Source organism: Lepidochelys olivacea (assembly GCF_965140295.1).
Source record: "Lepidochelys olivacea isolate rLepOli2 genome assembly, chromosome: 3".
In the NCBI taxonomy this organism is placed as follows: Eukaryota; Metazoa; Chordata; order Testudines; family Cheloniidae; genus Lepidochelys; species Lepidochelys olivacea.
In genome coordinates, this window is record NC_140413.1 from 152,544,477 (window position 1) to 152,567,056 (window position 22,580).

General features: G+C 41.1%; 1 protein-coding gene across 1 annotated transcript in view; it reads right to left on the reverse strand.

Annotated features, from left to right (window-relative positions):
- Window positions 1-22,580, reverse strand: part of KIF6 (kinesin family member 6) — a 294,225-nt gene that overhangs the window by 20,615 nt on the left and 251,030 nt on the right. Inside the window, exons 17-19 of the mRNA XM_084623973.1 lie at window positions 3,475-3,559; window positions 2,699-2,834; window positions 582-676 (exon numbers count right to left, since the gene is read on the reverse strand). Of these exons, the coding sequence (XP_084480099.1) occupies window positions 582-676; window positions 2,699-2,834; window positions 3,475-3,559 (316 nt within the window). The remainder of the gene's footprint in view (window positions 1-581; window positions 677-2,698; window positions 2,835-3,474; window positions 3,560-22,580) is intronic.

Consider the following 22,580-nt stretch of genomic DNA (forward strand, 5'->3'; position numbering starts at 1 on the left):
TAGAAATAGGTTAATCTTTTCCATCGGTTTAATCTTGGAACATGAAAACTGTAAATTCATGTGTGAACTAAGCCTCTCTCTACATATGTGCAATGACATCACTCCACAAAATGGATGGATATGAGAGATTTACCTTCTCAGCCTAAAATTGTAGGCTGTGAAATCAGAAGTGACAAATGACAGGATGGAGAAGATGGCTGCCTTTTCTAGATACAGGGAATGATTCCCTATTCTGAGATATCAGATTTGCTATCAAAATCAAGTGAAGAACAATAACTATAGCAATAGAAGATTTTTCACAGTAAAACAAGGTTTCACACTACAACTAGCCACCCTAAATACTACTGCAAATAATAAGTGAAAGATAAAAATATTTCTTTTGTATCTATTTGTCCATCAGTCCATTTCATGCCCAGCACTGTGGTACCTCAGCAATACATGATTACCCAGGTGCAACACAATTTTTACGAAGCTGTTTTCCACAGAAAATGTCTGCAACCTACAGAAGAACTGAGAGGCAATAAGCTCCAATTAATGCTGTTATCGGCTGCATAGATGGGGAAGTAAAACATTCAGCTTACCTGTTAGTATACAGATGTTGCTGGGATTCAAGAGACTGGGGGGAAGCCCTCAAGGCACTTGCTGAATTGCTCACTGGTAGTTTCTCTTGCTGGTCCTAGAGAAACAGAAATGTGCAGGGTAGAATTTTTAAAAGCTTTCAACATCTGCCTAATTCTGCTCCCATGAAAGTCAATGGGAGTTTTATTATTGACTGCAATGGTAACAGAGTTAGGCCAATCCTCAGTGCCTTTGAGAATCACAGCCAAAGCCTTGTATCCAAACAATGCTTTCCAGTTTAGCTGCATCCTCCTGCTGATCTTATCGTTGTCACAAGAACTCCTGTAGGCATTCTGAGAAAGTGTTTAAGGAGTAGTTTAAGAATTTTCTAGCTCAAATTTCAGGTTTTCAAAATGTCTCAGCAGCTGACCTGAGTTACTTAGTGTGTTTAGATATATAGATAGGTCAAGGTTCAAGGTATCAAAGTAATTATTTAGTCCTGATTTCTAAAGCTTCCATTGATGAATCATGAGAGGCTGATCTTGGGCCTCTCCTGTGGACAGACACAGAAGACATCCTCCAGTAGGTACAAGGATTATACTTCACAGCTCTCTGAAAGGCTGTGTTTGCAGATAGCAAGGCCATTAATCCCCTCCCCATTGCCACCCACACAGTTATAATGTTTTCACTTGACATGTGTTTTGCTACCAAAGCTTGCATTTAAAATAGTTAAGTTGCCTGATGCCATATCAAGATAACAAGTTCATGGAAGTTAACTGTACGTTCAATACATTTCTTTACAATGTTTTTATAAAACTACAGTTTAGTTATTAATATAGATTTTTTTGGAACAAAAAGGAATATTGGCTGAACATGTTAAAATTTTATTTACTTATAATTTTTTACTCAAGGAGTATATATGGTCTTCCACATGGTCACATAATACTTGGATTCCACATTCTTTTTAATTTAGGCTCACATCTTATCATTGTTATAATTAGTTACGACATGCAGACATGATCTCAAATGTTTGGGGACGATCTTCTACTAGCAGACATAATGGGGCTCCCTTTCAACATGTTATTGTCACCACCATCTATATCTTAGCGAAATCCTGCCAGGAAAGACTTTTAGAGAAGTGACAATGAGAAAGCCTATGAGAATGATATCTCTTGTGATGTTTTTTGCCTTTGTGATATCTCCTGTGATTGTGAAGCCCTGTATCTTAGCTTGTTTCACTGTGGTACAAACTTTTTAACATATTATTTTAAAATAAACCTATTTAGTGTGTTTTAACTACAATTATTAAGTTGGGGACTCTGCTTCTGCTTCTGTGGATTTCCTAAAGTTGGCTACAGTATCAGTTGTGGAAGTTGGCTGGAGAGCCAGGAGATGTGCTGGCATTCTGAGCTGAGAATAGGTGAACCACAAGGGAGCTTAGAAATTCTGTAGGGCTACAGGGGTCATCAAAACCAGGGGAAGTTGGAAATCAGTTGCCTGTGTTGGCTTTAATGGATGTGCTACTGGTGGTGGCTGCCATCTTCCAAACCCCATGTAAATCGTAAAGCAGCATAGATTTTGTGAGCAATAAGAGATAATCTGGCCCTAAGTCTCCCCTGGTCACTTTACATTCTTTAAAAATTCATTGGAATCGAATGCATCATTCCAATGTATTCAGTATCCTCGTAAACATCTTCCTGAGCAGGCCTTTCCCCATCTCAGAACAGGCGGGTGCAATAGATGTCACCAAGATCTTTCAATTCCATTTGGAATTCCTCAGACAAGTGTTTCTGAAGTAAAACGTTTAAAAAAAAGTTAAAAGATATTGAAAACATGATTAACATGTATTGTTTCTGAGTTAGGTTTTATGTGAAAATGACTTCTTTGGAAGATGTTTAAGAAGGTGCCAAACTAGGGCACACAATGGGGGGGGAAGGGCTTGATAGTCCTTTCACTTGCACTAATTTTACACTAGTGTAATTCTATCGAGTTCTGATTTACACCAGAGTCAGAGTGAGGAAAATCAGGACCAAAGTTTCAACCATAATAGTCCCCTTCCCATCTAATCAATGGTTTCTTTAGGCAACAAGTGCAGATTTAATTTTATATTTGCATAGCGTTAAAGGAGACATTCCGATACCTGCAGATTCGATGCCTCCTCAGACCACCAGACTTCAAAGTCTTTTTGCAGTTTCACCTTGGCTTTTTCCATAAGAAGCTGCAAGTGTTCAATCTCTATCTTCAACCCTTTCAAGCGATTGAACATTGTTTTATAACTGCAGTGAGAAAGGCGAAGAGGGTTTGTTCAGAACAGAGAAGTTTTGTCTTTGGCTCTGGGAAAACATGCTGACAGATCATTAATGTAGTTTTATGCTACCCATGGCAGTTACCAACCCTGAACTTCAAAACAATGTCTCAAAGCCAGGGATGGGGGAGCATCTCATATTTTATTAGAGCTTCTATGGGCAGCAGATACAAAAACCCGAGCCTAGCAAATCATTTATTGCTCCTGAAATGGCCATGGGAGCAAATAACAGATGGATAAGTATGTTGTCTTGGTAGCACTCCCAGCCCCTGCCAGCTTAGGACCAAAGAGCAGATTTCTAACTCTGATCCCAATGAATAAATTGCTAACTCTGATCCTCAGTACTGTAACATATTGCACTATGTTTAGACTGCCAGACCAGGCTTACAGATTTCCCATTGATGTTCTATTATATTTTACAGGAAACTAGCTGACATTTTAGACTGAAAGTGGAAAGTTAATAGTGAACCGGAAAGATGGCATATTTGTAATAATGTCAAAGCAAAGCAGAGGTTAGTGGTGAGTACTGAAGTCTTATTGGGACACACTGCACATATCCAGATGTCATTTTAATTTGATATTTGAAGTATGTGATGAGGCAGAAACAACACCTTTTTTTCTCTTCTTCAATTTGTGCTCGAAGCTTCTCTTCCCCGGGATCAGATTCATGTAGATCTTCAGAAGGACTGGCAACACCTACAAGTAGAGGTTATCAGGGGTTAGCAACGATCATACAGAGCAGGGAAATGCATTTTAATTAGAATAAGAACAGCTTGAAAGGTGCTAAGTAGTACTATGGGGTAGTGCATTAGTCTTTCCCTCTGGGGATCTGGGTTCCAAATCCTAACTTAGGCCTTGTTCTGATTTTCCTCACATGAGTGTAACTCCAGTGACTTCAGTGGAGTTAAACGAATGCAAGATCAGAAGCTGGCCCTTACTGTGAATTACACATAGGTCCAACAGCAGAGGTGGAGGAGCCTGGGACTGGAATAGCAAAAAGGAGTATTGAGGTACAAACTGTGGGGAAGATTAACTTTGATACGCACTAAATTCAACTACTGAATATAAACAAGGGGAACTGCTTGAAACTTGATGTGCTGCAAGAGGTTGGAGGAGGCAAAAAGAAATGTGAGGGGAAATACTGCCATAGAATAGAGCCTAAAATGCATGGAAAGCAACTTAGGATCTTTTTATTCTTCACTTAACTTTGTTAACCTGATCCTTGCTGCTAGACAGTATGTTTGCGCTTCAGCAGCAGTTTTCTCAACATTTGCTGAAAGTCAGGAGGTAGAAGATACATTAGGTCAGACTGGAGGCCCAAGTTCCTGGATGGTTTCTACATCACAATGCCAGAATGTGTCTGATCACTGTGATGCTGGCAGACTAGATGCCAGCTCATGCCAAGGCCCTAGGTCTCAATTGAATACTGACAAATACAAGCTGGAACCAGTCTAGCTTACCTGGATGTTAATACTATTAAAATAGGTATTAGAATTATAAGAATGTGTTTAGCGTTTAAAGTTTATGAAATGGTTGTAAGTTGCTGCATGCAAATATCTGTATCACATGTTATAAGGTAATATTTAAGTGTTTGCTTTGTAACTGGAAATCACCAGACAGGAGAGGTATTAATGAGTGTGAAATACTAGTTTCCAACAGTAGGTGCAACTCTTGCCTGACAAAGGAGTCCTATCAACACCGGATGAACTATTGTGGAAGATCAGGGGACTCAGAACTTCGTTGATTGCTCCTCTCCTCCCCATGAAGAGGAAATGTGCAAGTTAATTTGTCCCAACAGCAGAATTTGCAACTTGAAGCAGAAGGGGGGAAGGAATAAAAAGCCCTAAAAAGGAGGAACTGTATCTCTTTGCTGCTTGGACTTTTGGGGGGCAAGATTCCTAGGCATAAGCAAGGGATTCCTCAGTGGACATATAGAGCTGGCTTATTATAGAAGCTTCTATTACTTTTTGAAACTTAAGATGAGAATTCATTTGTGTGTATATTTACTTGCTTTAATCTTGTAAATAACTCTCTTATTTCCATTTCCTCTCTTATTTCCTTTTCCTAGTTAATAAATCTTTAGATAGTTTATTTTAGGATTGATTACAAGTGTTGTCTTTGGTGTGAGATCTAAGGTGCAATTGACCTGGGGTAAGTGACTGGTCCTTTGGGACTGGGAGTAACCTGAATATTGCTGTGATCTTTGATGTACGGGACCATCTATCAGAAAGGTAAGCTTACCTGGGCGGTAAGATAGATCAGAGTTCCCAAGGGAACTGTCTGTGACTCCATGTTAAGGCTGTTATAGTGCTTGAGGACTTTACACTAGATAATTGGTTGGTGAAATCTAAGTATAGAACTCACAACCAATTTGGGGTTTGTGCCCTGCTTCTTAACAGTCTGCCCTGAGTTTGGTATTCATGCTCTTGAGTCATTGCAGGACAGGTTGACAATCAGAATGGGCCTTAGAACTGAACTTCCACACACTACAATATTTTCTCGTTCTGGGAAACAACCTTCCCAACAAGGATTAAAGTAAATGGGCTCAGTTCAGAAATGAAAGGAAATGTCCAGTTACCTACTAATAAAGCACAACAATTACAAAATCACTTTCTATTTCTAGGGAGTGTCTTAAGGTTCCCAAAAAAACAAGTTTTGCCTTTGTAACTAAAGAAAAATTCAAGGAACAAAAGATTTGCTGTACAATACACTTTGGTTTCCATCTCAATTATTATTTCAGCCAAGAAAATAAATTATATGTCAACCTTTCATTAGGCCTAAGGAGTGTACCCTAGCTTCAAGGAATGGAATTCTGGCTGGAACACGAGGGTAGTAATGATCTCTCTTTGCCTGCCAGTGCTCCAGCTAAAACCATTAATCTTTTGTTGTTACACCCTCTAGATTAATCAAAAATGAGATTGAAACATATTTAATTTCACCAAAAGTACATAAGGTCAAGTGTGTTAATACAGACTGAAAGCGAACAAAAACTGCACACACAACTTCCATTCCATATAAGCAGACTATAAGAGCAGGGTAGGGCTTAGTGGGGCAGTCTGTGGTGGAGTGGGTGCTCTAAACACATTAAGAAATGAAACCCTTTTGGATGTTAAAACAAACAACATATGAGTCAAAAGAAGTGTCAGATTCATGGCAGAAGAGGTATCAAAATTAGTGGTGTTATATGAATACACTACAATAAAACACAATAGATAATGACAAAGCTTTAGTGATCTTGGGTGAAGTCCTGGCCCCATTGAAATAAATAGTAAAACACCCATTGGTTTCAGTGGGATCAGGATTGCACCCCTAGTCTCCTCCCTTATCCATCCATATCTCCAATGGGAGTTATGCCAAAATACTGTAGGGAGAACAAATCTAGTGGGTCAGATTGCTTCATTAAGGTACAGGTATACATTGGAGAAAATGCAGCAAAGGACTCCTGATGCTCTTGAGGTGCAGGGTGAGTGTTCCCTGTGTACCCCTTCTCTCCCCTTCGGAATTTGTAGCATTCAGTCAACTCCATTGTCAGCAGTTCTGCTGGTCATGGTTCAGTAAATCAAAGAATTCATGGGGAAACTGATAATACTTACCTACCTTTGTGAAGCATTGTGATAAGCAGGGATGAAAAACACTATTTTCAGTAAGTGATACATACTGTTATCATCAGTGTTACCATGGCAGACTTTATAGTCAACTGACTTGAAAAATTCTGGCTTATTTTTGTCCACAATCAAACTGAAGATCAATTTTGTAAAGAAACGCTCTGTGACTTTGAACTTTAATCTCTCTAGGGAGCCCATATATTACTGGCCCTGAATTTGTTCTAGGAGTCAAACATTCTAGAGATTTATTGTCCTAGTACCTCAATTAACATTACGTCCTGCCCTTCAGCTGTACCTTTGCAGTCAAAGCTTTTCATTTCAGCATCAGACAATCTTGTGTTTAACTACTTAAATTTATAGTCACTTAAAATAATCACAGTTAGAGCTGACTTCAGTGTCCAATTAATCTTTATATTGCTTTTATTTATCAGTTCTGCTACTCTTGGCAAACTCAGTCCTGAGGTTGTTGTGCTATTAAGCTGGAGCCTACAATACTGTTTGGGTTGGTTTAAAAAGAATCCCCCTTTCTTTTTGTTTGTAGGGGGAGTGGAGTTACTCAGACTTTCTCCTTATTTTTTGATTCCTCCCCTAGGCCAGTTCAACCTGTCTCGTTTGATTAAGGAGTGGATGTGACTTTCTCCAGGACGGCATTATGGACACATTTTATATAAAAATAGAGATGGACAAGAACTGCGAAATGCAGATCTAGATTCAAACTTTCCCAAAGGTTGAAGTATTTGGATTGGGGGTTTTGAATCAATCATACCACTAATTATTTTCTAATATGGTGTTTAAAACATTTTACCAGGTGGTAAGTTCTATGCATTAAAATAAAACAATTCGTCTCATCTTCAACCTTTGAAAACATTAAATTTATGGGGGCTTTTTTTAAAAAAAGCCACATCCATTATGTTGTCTCTTATTTTGAATTTTAGCACAGATGCCAGTAAGGCCGTCCATCATTGTGTTGCTTTGCTCTGTATGATTTTATCATTGGCCTCACACGTTTGTGTAACTTGTGTTCAGTAGCATGATACCTGGAATACATGGTCTAGCTTTGGTATCTCTGTTAGGAGTTCTTCTGGTTAAATACAGATTTCTATTTTTGTTTTCCACTCATTGAAGACTCTTGTTTGAAACATGTCATCATATTGGGTTGCTCCTCAAAATACCTGGCACATGGAACAAAAAGTGTTTCCAATTCAGCTGTACTCAAGCCACAGGAATTTCTGAAACCAATGTGACTAAAACTTTGCCAATGGTTTCCAAATGTACAAGTAGTAAATACTGAAAAATGCAGATGAATAAGTCCAAATTTAATGTGTTCCACACATGCCAATCTATCTAGGGGAATAATATAACACCTGAGACATGGTCAGAAAACACTCACTGATCTAGAAAGTCGACTAAGTTTATTAACTGAATTTTGCCACTAGATTACATAAGGTTTTTGTCATCAGTTATCTTGCCCATTTTATTACCCAGAGCCACACTTGACAGTTGAATGATGATATTATTCTCTTTCTAGATCCATTAAATGGGCACATGGCATGTCATCCATCCATTTTAAGGTTCCTATACTGCCCTTTACAATAACATCTAAGCACGTCCATGAAAAAGTCTAGTTGAAAAGTTTGGAATAAACATTTTCAATACAAAAATAAAGTGACAGAAATTACTTTTGAGCCTTCTCATTTGCTTGTTAGAAGAGTGAGATGTTTGAACTGCAGTGTCATCAGGATGCAAATGACAGCTGGATCCAAATGGTTCAGTGTTTTTTCCCCCCAGTGGCCTGGTCAAGATAAGAGCTCGGATGACAGGAAGGTAACAGAAATTTAGTCAGGGTGAGACAGAGGTGATGTTGATGGGCTGGTTGGAAACATTCAGAAAAAAAGGCCACGATATCTGCTTCCTCTTTTGATGGGATATGCCTGCTTGTCTCTGTGAGCTTCATAATGTGGTCTTCTTGGATGCCCAGCTGGACGAGGCAGCAGTAATTAGTAAAGGTTTTTCCATGTATGTTTGGATAGCACATTGTAACCTTTCCTCTTCAATGCAATCTATAAAGCCCTATACGGTTGGATCCTGACTACCATAGAGGCCATCTCTCTCCATGTGCACCTTCTGGACAGTTGAGACAGCAGGGGCACTCTCACCAACAGCTCCTAGAACTTAACGTCTTGAGGTTTGATGCAGGGTGTTCTCAGTGGAAGATGGAGTGTTTGGTTCTGGAATCTGCTTCCATCCATAATCTGGCAAAGTGTGAGGTTATCCTGCTGAGCGAGGAGAAGATTTCCCACGCTGTGAAAGTTTTTGAGATTTCAAAAAAATCCCTTTCTGCACCAGGATGAACCTGAGTCCTGCTAAAGCTTTTTGACAGGAGGGAGAGGGCAAAGGGAGAGAACATGGGACCATAGAACAACCAATAATTCAGAGGTTAGAGTACTCTGCTGGGCTGTAGGTGACTCATATTAGAATTCTTGCTCAGTCTGATTTAGAACAGTGACCTAAAGCTGGGAAATACGAGGACTTGGTTCAAATGCCTGATTTGGAGTTGGGTCTCCCCCATTACAGGTGAATACCCTAGCCACTGGGCTATTGAGTTTTTTGCAATCTCTCTTGTCGGTGCTGTTCCACTTTGTATAAATAAGTAAATATTGAATGTATGAAAGATTGACTTTATGGCATAGTAGTTATAGCACTCAGCTGGGATGTGGGAGTTGCAGGTTCAAGTAACCTCTTCTCACAGAAACAATTATTTATCAAACAGCATCATCTCTGACAGGGGAGACTGAGACAGACACATGCCAGAGTAACCAATAAACTGGTCAATTAAAGTGAAATCAAGATTAGGCTCCCTTCACTGATATGTAGGTCAAACCCAGATAGCTGTGCTCAATGGCAAGGGTATAGGATTAAGCTGGAGTGGTGTCTCCCAAAGCAGGAAAGTGAGACTTATTACATTTGGGGGAATAACTGTCAATTGGGCTTGTTTGAGTTAGGGAATCTACATTATAGATGAACTTTGTAGCCGGCCCTGGGGAGTCCTTATTTGGGCAGTCAGCTGTTGCAGCTCTTCAATGGCTACCTAAGGGTGGCTGAGACGGCTGAACAATATTGTCTCATGCTGGAACTGTAGAGATCTGGCAGGGTGTTTGGTGGTGAAGGTGGGGGTCCCTTGATGTCTGTGGTAGTAGGCAAGGGGAGACAAGAAAGGAGAGGATTGAAAGTAAAGCATAATCCAAAATCAAGATCATTTAGTCTCAGTTCCATTGGTTTCACACTTAATTAGCTATCAGAAGATTGGGATACCAATGAACAAGTTTTTGGGCCTTCACTTCATGCTGATCAATGCAAAGTTAGTGATTAATAAAGCATCAACTGTCTATAATTTGCAAGACACGTGCTGGCCAAGTTTTGGTGCAGCTGACTTTAGTCATATGCTCAGTTCAATATGAATCAAAAGGAAATGAGTGAGGATGTCTGGCCATGCTGTTTGTATCCAGCCTGTAATGCAGATCTTCCACCCCAAAACTAGACTAAATACAGTGGGTGCAATTCAGGCCCTAATGAAGTCAATGGCCATTGACTTCAATGGAGCCAGGAATTCACTCAGTGTGCTGATCTTGTCTGAAAGTCCTGGGATGAAGTTAAGACAGGACTGGTAGTTAGTACTGCAACTGTTCTGTAGCACTGCAAAGTCATTGCATGAGGTATTGAGATTCCTGCTAGGAGGAACCAAGGCTGAGAGTACTCAGTGACTTTAACATCTATGTTGATGACAATTCTTTTGGTGCGGGATTTCACAATTACCATGATGTCCACTGGTTGCTACCTCAATTCATATAGCTGGCCAGATTTTTTATCTGTGTTTGGGTTGGGACAGGAGGTGGGCTAATAGCGCTTCTGCCCAGATCATGCCTGGTATATGAGGTTGGGATACATGTCTCCTGATGGGATGAGAGACCTGTTTGATTTCTGTCCTCAGAGATTAATGGAACCCGAGCATTTCTGCAGGATTAGGAGGGACAGTATTGTTTCTTCGGCAGACTACTCAATCCAGGGAGTGGTAAGACTTTATTTTTCTGTCCTCAACCATCAATGAAGTGGCCCATATCAGTGAAGTGATATTCACTTTCCCAGCTTCATCCTGACAGGTCATCATGGTTTATGGATTATCTGAGACAAGTGAAGGGGGAAGGAAGACAGTTAGAGCCCTGGCAGTATAAATCCCACACTGATTCTTACCAAATGCATCATAAAGATTTTTTGAAATGTCATGTGGTGGCTGTGTGGGTGGCAAAGAAAAGTTCCCTTTCACCCCAACAGAATCTTTAAGTCTGGATCAGCAGATTTATTTAAAATTAATCCAACCTGTCTTCATTTGATGGCTGATTAGAGACTCGTTCCTCTTGTAGAGGACATTCAACATCATTATGTAGATAAGATGAAGTAGGTTTGGACTGAGCTGTCTGCATCCATAGGTGAACAGCAATATCTTAAGGAGACAAATGCCAGGTCTTCTCTGCTTGACTTTAGGTCAATATTGGTGAAAACATTCTCAGTATACCTGGTCACTTCAGATCACCTTGATTCTTGTCATTCTGAGTATGACCCTGGGTACTTCACAGAGCTGCAGAGAAAGCTTTTGTAGATGCCTTCCTCCTTGTGCTGGATAAAGACCATGTATCCCTGTTGATATTGTTGGCTTTATCAGTTGTCTTCAATACCATTGATTATGAGGTGGAGTTAGTTCATCTGCTAATGCGAACACAAACAAATGGTGCAGTCTTTTGGTGGCTTTGCTCTTATTTCTTGGGGAGATTCCAGAGGGTACTTTGGGGCAATTGTTCTTCTGCCCTGAGGTGCTTTCAAGAGGTGTTCTGCAGGGATCCAAATTGTCCGCCCTCTCATTTAATGTGTATATGGGATCTTTAAATTGGATGGTGAGAAAGAATAGGTCATGATGTTTTCAGTAAGCCAATGAAACCCAAATCTATTTCTCTCCCTGATATGATCCAGCCAGTACTATCAAATGTTTAACCCTGTGTTTGGGTGAGACTGGGGAATGGATGACACCTTGGTGGCTGAATTTCAATCTCGGTAATATGAAAATCTTCATAGGTTGGGAAAAGTAACTGGAAGATGTGGTGAGGTTTTATCTACCCCTTTAACTGAGTTAATGTAGACATTTTTAGCCTTTTTTCACTAGCTCTTACAATCTGGGAGTGTTGTTGGTCCTACAGCTGCTGCTGGATGATGCTGTAACAGCAGTGTTGAGAAGACTCCAATTCCCCTACCACTCTGAAAGTTCACTGCTTATGCTGAGCTCTCCCCAGAAAAGAAATGTCCAAAAGGGATGACAACCTTGTCCGATCCAAAATTGCTCCCTCTGAACAAATTTCTGATGCCTGTTTATGCGCAGTTATTTTAAGAACACGTTTATCTGTTACTATAATCATTTTGTAACCACACCAGAAGCCTTGGAAAGTGCAATCAACAGTTCTTTTAGTTCAGACAAACTCATTTTACATCATTTCGTTGACTAGCATTGATAAGTTGTACAGATTTTGACTAAGGAAATCAGGAATGCAAGTTATTTGACTGTTTGCATTAATACAACTACAACTGTAAATAAAACTGGTCAATCTCTCAATTATCCAGCATGTTCAAATTAATGGTGATATGCTTAGAGGTATACATGTAGAAAAGACAGTGAGACACTGGCCAAATTGCTGCTTTCTTGCCTCCACAAAAATGCTCTGGATGTCAGTAAAATTAGTGAAGTTCTGGAGCAGCCTTCAAAGGGGAGTTGTGGGGTCAAAAAACCTAACTGGTTTCAAGACTGAGCTTGATAAGTTTATGGAGGGGGTAGTATGATGAGATTTCCTACAATGGCATGTGGCCTGTCAGTGACTGACAGTACCAAAAATCCCCAACAGCTGGAGAAGGGACACTAGATGGGGAGGGCTCTGAATTACTACAAAGAATTCTTTCCAGGTATCTGCCTGGTGGGTCTTGCCCTCATGCTCAAGGTCTAACTGGGGTCGGGAAGGAATTTCCCCCCTGGCCAGATTGACAGAGACCCTGTGTTATTTTGCCTTCCTCTGCAGCATGGGACATGGGTCAGTTGCAGGTTTAAAGTACTATAAATGGTGGGTTCTCTGTACCTTGAAGTCTTTAAACCATGATTAGAGGACTTCAGTAACTCAGCCAGAGGTTAGGGGTCTATTTCAGGAGTGGGTGGGTGAGGTTTGAGATGATCACAATGGTCCCTTTGACCTTAAAGTCTATGAGTCTAAATTAGAGGCCAGGGTTAGGATGGGTGCAATATCAGTGCAAATAATCATATAAATGCACAAGATAGTTTATTTTGTGCTCTATACTAAATGTATGGTGAAGTTAGTTGAAAGAATATTAAATAAAACACCCATGCTTGCAGCTTTTTTGGTATTATGAGTCAACTGGACACATTTTTAGAGGTTTCATATGCAACTTCCGTAAGGTCTTTTGGGCCATGCAAAAGGAGTTGCATCAAGAGCTGAATACTTCCAAATTTGGAAATCATTTGACTAACACAAGTGCATTTTTGGAGTCAGATCATGCCTAAGCAGCATCAGTCAAAACTGCTGGCTGGGGCTGTCAGCTGTAATGCATTAATGGAGAGTTCTCCATCTGCAAAAGAGAAGTAAAGAAGATGGTGGGAGGGGAATGTGATGTTGCACTCTATATGATTTTATGAAAATATGCTAATGAGTGTGAATATAATGTAACTAGAATATGCTTCATGCAAAAGGTCTCTTGTAAGGTATCATTATAAACCTTATAATCTACTGAGTGTGGTCATGCTATTTGTATAAATGTATCACTCTTGTACCTGAAACTAGAAATATGAAATATAACTCTGAGGGCCTATTGTAATTATGCAAAGTGTGGGCCATTAATGGTGGTTTGGAATCTTTATGGCTCACATCAACTAGGACAATTGACTGTAGATGGCTATGTTTACTTGTAAGTCTTCCTGTATACCTGTGTGCTGGTAAGTGGGTAATGAAGTTTTACAGTGACATGATCATGTCAGCTGAACTGGAATCCACCTTTAACTTGGTGCTTTTCCATTTAGAAGGAGGGGTGGGAACCCAGAGAGAGACAAAGGATTCCTGCCTTGTGCAAAAGGTACATAAGGGGGTAGAAAAGAACAAAGGGGGCTGCAATCATGAGAAATCCCCTAGCTACCATCTGAGCTGTACCAGGGGGAAGGGTTGTGCCCAGACTAGGAAGGCGTCCAGTCTGTGATAGAAGCTTATTGAAACATCTGAGGGTGAGATTTCATCTGTAATCACTTTCTTACTGTATTAGGTTTAGACTTGCGTGTTTTATTTTATTTTGCTTGGTAATTCACTTTGTTCTGTCTGTTATTACCTGGAACCACTTAAATCCTACTTTTTGTATTTAATAAAATCACCTTTTACTTATTAACTAACCCAGCGTATGTATTAATACCTGGGGTGGGAGGAGGGGGCAAATAGCTGTGCATATCTCTCTATCAGTGTTATAGTGGGCGAACAATTCTGAATTTACCCTGTATAAGCTTTAAAAAACAGTAAAACGGATTTATTTGGGATTTGGACCCCATTGGAACTGGGCATCTGGGTGTTGGAGACAGGAACACTTCTTAAGCTGTTTTCAGTTAAGCCTGCAGCTTTTGAGGGACATGGTTCAGACCTGGGGCTGTGGTTGTAGCAGGCGAGCGTGTCTGGCACAACCAGGCAGGGTTCTGCAGTCCCAAGCTGCCAGGGAAAATGGGCTCAGGGGTAGTTTCAGCACATCAGCTGGCAGTCCCAAGGGGGTTTCTGTGACCCAACCCATCACAGGGGAAGATTGACAAAAGTATTGCTAGTATTGCAGCATCCTTGATGAAGTCAATAGATTTTGAATTTGGGGTTGCACTGTGTGTGACATCCAAATCTGCTCAGTGAAGAGCAGATGGCTTCCAGATACTTGCAGAATAAGAAAAATGAGACAGCGAATGTGGCAACAGCATTGGCAGCAACAGACGCTTTGCTGGAAGGGATCCGAACAAAGTGTTGGGAAGACAATTTTATAGCTTCTTTCCAAAAGGTCTGAAAACTATCAAATTCAGTTGAGGTTGACTATATGGAACCACATTGTTTCTAGACATGGAATCATACTGAGCTAACAAGACAATAAAAACTGGGAAACATCCTGTGGAAATAACCTTTGACTATTCTTCTCTCATACTGACAATAAGCACACTCTCACATTGTCAATGCCTGACAATTCTATTTACTATGACAACAGGCACTTTAGAAAAGCAGATGATCAGATAATCAGACATTTCCAGTTGCTCTAATGCAATGTTTTTCAATCTTTAGAAAGCTAAACCCTCTTTTAGGGGAATGAAACCGATTGCATACCCCTGGCAATCAGCCACGTTTTGTTAAAGGCCTACACATCTTAATTTATACACCTTCTGTGTGCCTTGGTTAATCCTTCAGGGTGCCTACTTCAAGAAACATTGGTGTAGATCTTAAAATAACAGAATCTCAGAAATGTAGGACTGAAAGGGATCTTGGTAGGTCATTTAGTCCAGACCCCGGTACTGAGTCAGGACAAAGTATTATCTAGATCATCTCTGACAGATGTTTGTCTAAGTGGTTCTTAAAAACCTCCAGTGATGGAGATTCCACAACCTCCCTAAATAATTTGTTCCAGTGCTTAGCTACCATTAAAGTCAGGACATTTTTTTTTAATGTGTAGCCTAAATCTCCCTTGCTGCAATTTAAGCTCATTACTACTTGTCTTGTTCTCAGTGGAGAAGGAAAACAATTTATCACCATCCTCTTTATAACAATCTTTTACGCACTTGAAGGTTGTTATCAGATCTTCTCTTCTTCAGACTAAACAAATCCAATTTTTTCACCCTTTCCTCATAGGTGATATTTTCTAGACCTTTACTCATGTTTGTTGCTCTCCTCTGGACTTTCTAGAATTTGGCCACATCTTTCCTGAAGTCTGGTGCCCAGATCTGGACAGAGTACTCCAATTGAGGCCTTATCAGTGCCGATTAGAGGAAACGAATTACTTCTCGTGTCTTGGTTATATCTTTCCTGCTAATACATCTCAGAACAAGGTTTGGTATTTTTGCAACAGTATTACACTGAAGACTCATATTTAGTTTGTGATCCACTATAACCCCCAGATCCTTTGCTGCAGTATTCCTTCCTAGGCAGTCATTTCCCATTTTTTTGTTCAACTGATTATTGCTTTCTAAGTGTAGTATTTTGTATTTGCCCTTACTGAATTTCATCCTATTTGTTTCAGACCATTTCTCCAGTTTGTCAAGATTGTTTTGAATTCTTATCCTGTCCTCCAATGTGCTTGCAATCCCTCCCAGTTTGGTATCATCTGCAAACTTTATAAGTGTACTCTCTATGCCATTATCCAAATAATTTATGAAGACATTGAATAGAACTGGACACAGGACAGATCCTTGTTGGACCTCACTCAATATGCCCTTCCAGTCTGACTGTGAATCATTGTTAACTCTTCTCTAAATACAGTTTTCCAACCAGTTATGCACCTGTAGGATGGGGAAATTTTTGATAGCCCAGAATGCAGTAACATGCCTAGACCATTGCCAGCAGCAGGAATACCAATTGTTATGCTTAGTGCTGAAAGCAGCTAAAAGGAAGCCTTTCTGAAACCTTAGCACAACTAACAGACCAGGAGGGGAGCGGGGAAGTGAGTGACCACAAGTAGTAAACATGACCCTGTGCCCTCCTGACTTGAGCTTTTTGCCGAAGCATGCGGTTTTGCAAGATGGAAAGTCTGGCAATAGTTAATTATTACTATGTGAAATACAGCTGGTTAACTGATGGAAAATTCCCTGCCTAACAGGCTGGAAAACTCCACACTTAACTTCTGCCCGGCAGTTTTTTTGATGAACAAGCTATGTAATACTAACACATTGCATATAAAAAGAGGAAGAAACCTGAGCTCAGTGGACACTTGAACACCTTCAAGTTCCGCTGCAGATGGAAGGCTGACTGGACATCTACAGAAATCCACTTAAGACCTCCTTAAGACCTTGGGTAAATACTAATCTGGGGTTCATTTGGGGTGCTCTACTAACCTGTTGCGGACGTGTGTATGTGCTGGAGACTAAATAAAGTAAAAGCTTTGAGTAAAAGCACTTTTGTTTGCCTGCTTGCAACAACTATCTATTGGTCAGACTGGCCGTGTCCCCATTGATTTATTTCCTGCCACCGCCTTGGAAAGAGCAAATTTACCAAGAGCATTGGGTTCAGCAAAACCCCTAGTAACAGACCCACTTTATACTATGTTAATCTGGGCTGTATTTCCCTTGGTTGCTTATAAAAAGGTCGTGTGAGACAGTATCAAAAGCTTTACTAAAGTCAAGATATATCACATCTACTTCTTCCCTCATCCACAAATTCTTGACAAATCTGTGTTGACTGTTACTTATCAGTTTATTATCTTCTAGGTGCTTACAAATTGATTTGTTTGATAATTTGCTCCATTGTCTTTCTGGGGATGGAAGTTAAGCTGACTGGTCTATAATTCCCTGGGTTGTCTTTATTCCCCTTTTTACAGATAGGTATTATATATGCCCTTTTCCAGTGCTCTGGGATCTCTTTCATCCCCCATGAATTCTCAAAGATAATCACTAATGGCTAGGGCCCTACTAAATTCAGTCCATTTTGGTCAATTTCATGATCATAGGATTTTAAAATTAGTCAATTTCATGGGCAGATGTTTACACCTGAAATTTCAGGTGTTTTAACAGTGGGGGTCCTGACCCAAAAGGGGATCCTGGGGGTTTGCAAAGCTTTTGGGGGGGGTCACAGGATTATTATCCTTACTTCTGCGCTAGGCTGGGCTTTGAAGGCAGCAGAGCTGGGCTCTGAAGGCAGCAGCCACGGAGCTTGCTGCAGCCCTGGGAGGTAGCCAGAGGTGGGTTTGATCTCTCCCTCCCCCGCGAGAGCGACTGTGCAGGGGAAGGGCTGTTCCTTCCCCAGCCCTGCCCGGACTAGTAGTTGGAGCCTGGTGCATGCCCAGCCCGCCCCTCCAATAGCTAGATTTCATGGAGGGAGATCTAATTTCACGGTCTGTGACGTGTTTTTTCACAGCCATGACATGGTAGGGCCGTACTAATGGCTCAGAGATCTCTTCAGCCAGTTCCTTACGTATTCCAGGATGTATTTCATTAGGCCCAACTGACCTGAAGACATCTAACTCATCTAAGTAATTCTTTACTTGTTCTTTCCCTATTTTAGCCTCAGATCCTATCCCACTTATACTGATGTTCACGATGTTAATCGTCCAATCACTGCTAACTTTTTTTGGTGAAAACTGAAACAAAGAAGTCATTTAACACTTCAGCCATTGCTGCATTTTCTGTTATTGTCTTTCTCTCCTCACTGAGTAATGGGCCTACTCTGTCCTTGGTCTTCTGCTTGCTTCTAATGTATTTGAAAAATGTTTTTTGTTACCCTTTATGTCCCTAGGTAGTTTGATCTTGTTTTGTGCCTTGACCTTTCTAATTTTGTCCCTACATGCTTTTGTTTATTTTATATTCATCCTTCAGAATTTGACCTAGTTTCCATTTTTTGTATGATTTTTTTGAGCTTCCGGTCTTTGAAGATCTCCTGGTTAAGCCAGGATGGCCTCTTACCATACTTACTATCTTTCCTGTGCATTGGGATAGTTTGCTTTTGTGCCCTTAATAATGTCTCTTCCTATCAACTCTCTCTTGGACTCTTTTTTCCCTTAGACTTGCTTCCCATGGATCTTACCTACTAATCTCTGAGTTTGCTAACATCTGTCTTCTTGAGGTCCATTGTCTTTATTCTGCTGTTTTCCCTCCTATCATTCCTTACAATCATGAACTCAACCATTTCATGATCACTTTCACCCAAGCTGCCCTCCCCCTTCAAATTCTCAACCAGTTCCTATGTCAGAATCAAATCTAAAACAACCTCTCCACCAATCACACTTTCCACCTTCTGTAATAAAAAGTTGATTCCAATGCATTCCATGAACTTGTTGGACAATCTGTGCCCTGTTGTATTACTTTCCCAATAGATATCTGAGTAGTTGAAGTCCCTCATTACCACCAAGTCCTGCAATACTTCCTCTTTTTAACTTACGTGCTTTGAGGATGTGGTTAACAACATGTAAAGTACCACCATGGGCACCTGCGTTAGCACCCATTGCAGTGAAGGGGGTAGTTCATACCTTTTGCTTCAGGCTTTCTGCTGACTCAGGGAAACACTGAGTCACATTTGGGTCATGTTCTGAAGGTTTTCTTCACAACCATAGCAAGTAAAGACTTGAAGCTGAGACTCTAGAGAACAACTGAGAGCTTTGTCTGTCCAAAGTGGAATAAGGGCAATTAAAGTGATGGAAGGTGTCATAAAAATAAAGGGAAGGGTAACCACCTTTCTGTATACAGTGCTATAAAATCCCGCCTGGCCAGAGGCAAAACCCTTTCACCTGTCAAGGGTTAAGAAGCTAAGATAACCTTGCTGGAACCTGACCAAAATGACCAATGAGGAGACAAGATACTTTCAAATGGGGAGGGGGCGGGAACAAAGGGTTCGTCTGTCTGTGTGATGCTTTTGCCAGGAACAGATCAAGAATGCAGCCTCACAAACTCTGTTAAGTTAGGTTTCAGAGTAACAGCCGTGTTAGTCTGTATTCGCAAAAAGAAAAGGAGTACTTGTGGCACCTTAGAGACTAACCCATTTATTTGAGCATGAGCTTTCGTGAGCTACAGCTCACTTCATCGGATGCATGCCGTGGAAACTGTAGCAGACTTTATATATACACAGAGAATATGAAAAAATACCTCCTCCCACCCCACTGTCCAGCTGGTAATAGCTTATCTAAAGTGATCATCAGGTGGGCCATTTCCAGCACAAATCCAGGTTTTCTCACCCTCCACCCCCCCACACAAATTCACTCTCCTGCTGGTGATAGCCCATCCAAAGTGACAACTCTTTACACAATGTGCATGATAATAAAGTTGGGCCATTTCCTGCACAAATCCAGGTTCTCTCACCCCCTCACCCCCCTCCCAAAAACCACACACACAAACTCACTCTCCTGCTGGTAATAGCTCATCCAAAGTGACCATTCTCCCTACAATGTGCATAATTAAGTTAGTAAGTAATCTAACTAGAAATGCGTTAGATTTCCTTTTGTTTAATGGCTGGTAAAATACGCTGTGCTGAATGGAATGTATATTCCTGTTTTTGTGTCTTTTTGTAACTTAAAGTTTTGCCTAGAGGGATTCTCTATGTTTTGAATCTGATTACCCTGTAAGGTATTTACCATCCTGATTTTACAGAGGTGATTCTTTTATCTTTTCTTTCATTAAAATTCTTCTTTGAAGAACCTGATTGCTTTTTCATTGTTCTTCAGATCCAAGGGTTTGGGTCTGTGTTCACTTGTACAAATTGGTGAGGATTTTTATCAAGCCTTCCCCAGGAAAGGGGTGTAGGGCTTGGGGGGATATTTTGGGGGAAAACGTCTCCAAGTGGGCTCTTTCCCTGTTCTTTGTTAAAGTGCTTGGTGGTGGCAGCATAGGGTTCAAGGACAAGGCAAAGTTTGTACCTTGGGGAAGTTTTTAACCTAAGCTGGTAAGAATAAGCTTAGGGGGTCTTTCATGCAGGTCCTCACATCTGTACTCTAGAGTTCAGAGTGGGGAAGGAACCTTGACAGAAGGAGAAGGGAGCTGTTGGCTTTTTATGCCCCAAAACAATCGAGATACATTTTCTGTTATGTTATGGACCCTTTGCACAGCTCTGTGCATGCAAAGGGTCTGTACAGTCAACTTAACCATCTACCTGGTACACTGGCTGTGATGGGGAATCATCTCCTTAGACCATGTCCCCTACTGATCAGAACACTGGCTAGCTCTGCTACCTAGTGGTCAAGTCCGGAGTTGGCTGCAGCACCTAGTCTATCAAGACCAGGGTGGTTGGCAGTAGCGCCTTGTGGTGCAAGTCCAGGGGTTTGGTGGTAGGAGAACCTAGGCCCTCCTGTTGTTCCGGGATCCAACTCAGGGTCCTGGGGCAGGCAGTTCAGATGTGCAACCTGGGCTAGGGTATTATCCAGCCTACTCCCCGGATTACTTCCTACAGCATCCCAGCCTCTCCAGAGGCATGGTGAAGGCCTGGCTTACAGCCCAGAAAGCATCCCCCACGGAAGGGGGTCAGGAGATTCCTTTTCCCACTCACAAGCAACTACTCCACTATCTCTTCTGCGGGGGGTTGCAGCTCTGAGTTGAGGTTGGCTTCAGGGCTGTGTGGGGCTCCTGCTGGATTCCTGCAGGAGTACCAATGCAGGTCTGCTCCTTCACACTGAACACCCTGACTGAGATGTGTTGTGCCCTTTAAACTCCATCTCCACCGACGGCACACGCAGCAGACGAGGTTGGGTGGAACCTCCTGTGACCAGAGTTGCTCCTTAACCCCCTGTTTCCCAGCATGGAGTTCATATGCCCATCACACTGGCATAGGGGAAATCCTTCAATGGTATAGAGCCAGCAGAGCAGCTGTGCACACCCACCACTTATGGCCTCTAGTGAAGAGGGTGAAGTCTAGGGAGAATGGGATACAGCTGGAGCACCCCTGTACTTCAGCTATTCCTGGCTACTTTTACAGCTCATCAGGGCTACGGGCAGAGGATACTCTGATTTAAACTGGGGCCAATGCAGACCTGCCCAGCCCCAGAATCAGTGAGCTGCTAAGATGCCAACGAGCCACTTTTATTTCCACTCTGCAGCTCAAACCCTGCACAGCTTGACTGGACTTAAGAATCAGGGCCTCTAACTCCAGAATCTACCAATGCTATTACCAGTCATCCCGGGGCGTCACTGAATAATGAAGTAGTCCACACTGAACGTCCTATTTCTGTACTATTTCAAAAGAAATGTCTATTTCAAGAAAGCTTGTGGAGACTGCAGGCCACTACAAAGACAGTGAAATGCTGCTGGATGCCAGCACAGTTGAGCTGCACAAAAATAGGCAGTTGTGATATCAAGATGTTTAACAGGCAACAGCTCAGAGTTTTAACTATAAGCCATTCTGAATTGAAACACTAAGTAGTTTGTGGATCCAACAAGGTGGGTCTGTTACAATGTGCAACTTTACAATTGTCTAATATTCAGAGGCCAAATTCTGGTCTCTCTTACACTAGTGCAAACCTGGAGTAACTCCACTGACTTCAGTGTATGTTCGGTACTACACTGATGAGAGAAGTATAAAACACAAACACACAGTATTTGCAGAGGAAATGTGTGTGTGTGTGTGTTAAAAATTCACCTTCCATGAATATTTCTAATATCTGTTCAAAAGTTGCTGTTTCTGCAAACATTCCTGCCAGTAAACTAATTTGCTACAACAGCCAAGGAAAGCGAATGCCAAAGGAACGTGAACACAGCCAACATAAATTCTATTTTTTTATCCAAGCGAATATTCATGGAATGTTTTCTGAGGTGTTCGCCCAGCTTTACTATTGATATCCTTGTGCTAGGATTAGTGGAAAATGGATGCTTTTAAACAAACATAACCTGATCCACCTCCTTTCAATCTTAGAATTCCAAAACCAGCCCTCAAGGCTAAGCATTACCAATTGTTTTCCATGGAACTAATAGAAACCCTGGAGAAATGAAATCTAGCCATAAGAGAAGTGGCCTTAACGCCACTAGAGGTCACTCTAAGAATTAAGTCAGTACACTGCATGCTGCTAGTAGTAACTGTGAACTCTTAGAGAAATAGATTGTTGTTGCTTCAGCTTTCAAACACAAATATCCAGAGGAACAGAACATACTGTAATATTGTAGCATAATCAAAATTGTGCAATATTAAGAGAAATTGCTCTTCTGTACCATTTCCATTCATGCCATCATCCCTAGGACACTCGGTAGCATTACACACTGACTGAGCAGACTGCTTCTGTTTTGCTTAAAAATCAGTGAACTTTAAAGACTGAAAAACTCAGTTATGTGTAAATATATGCACACACACATCCAAATATATAGGAGGTACCAAATTACAAGG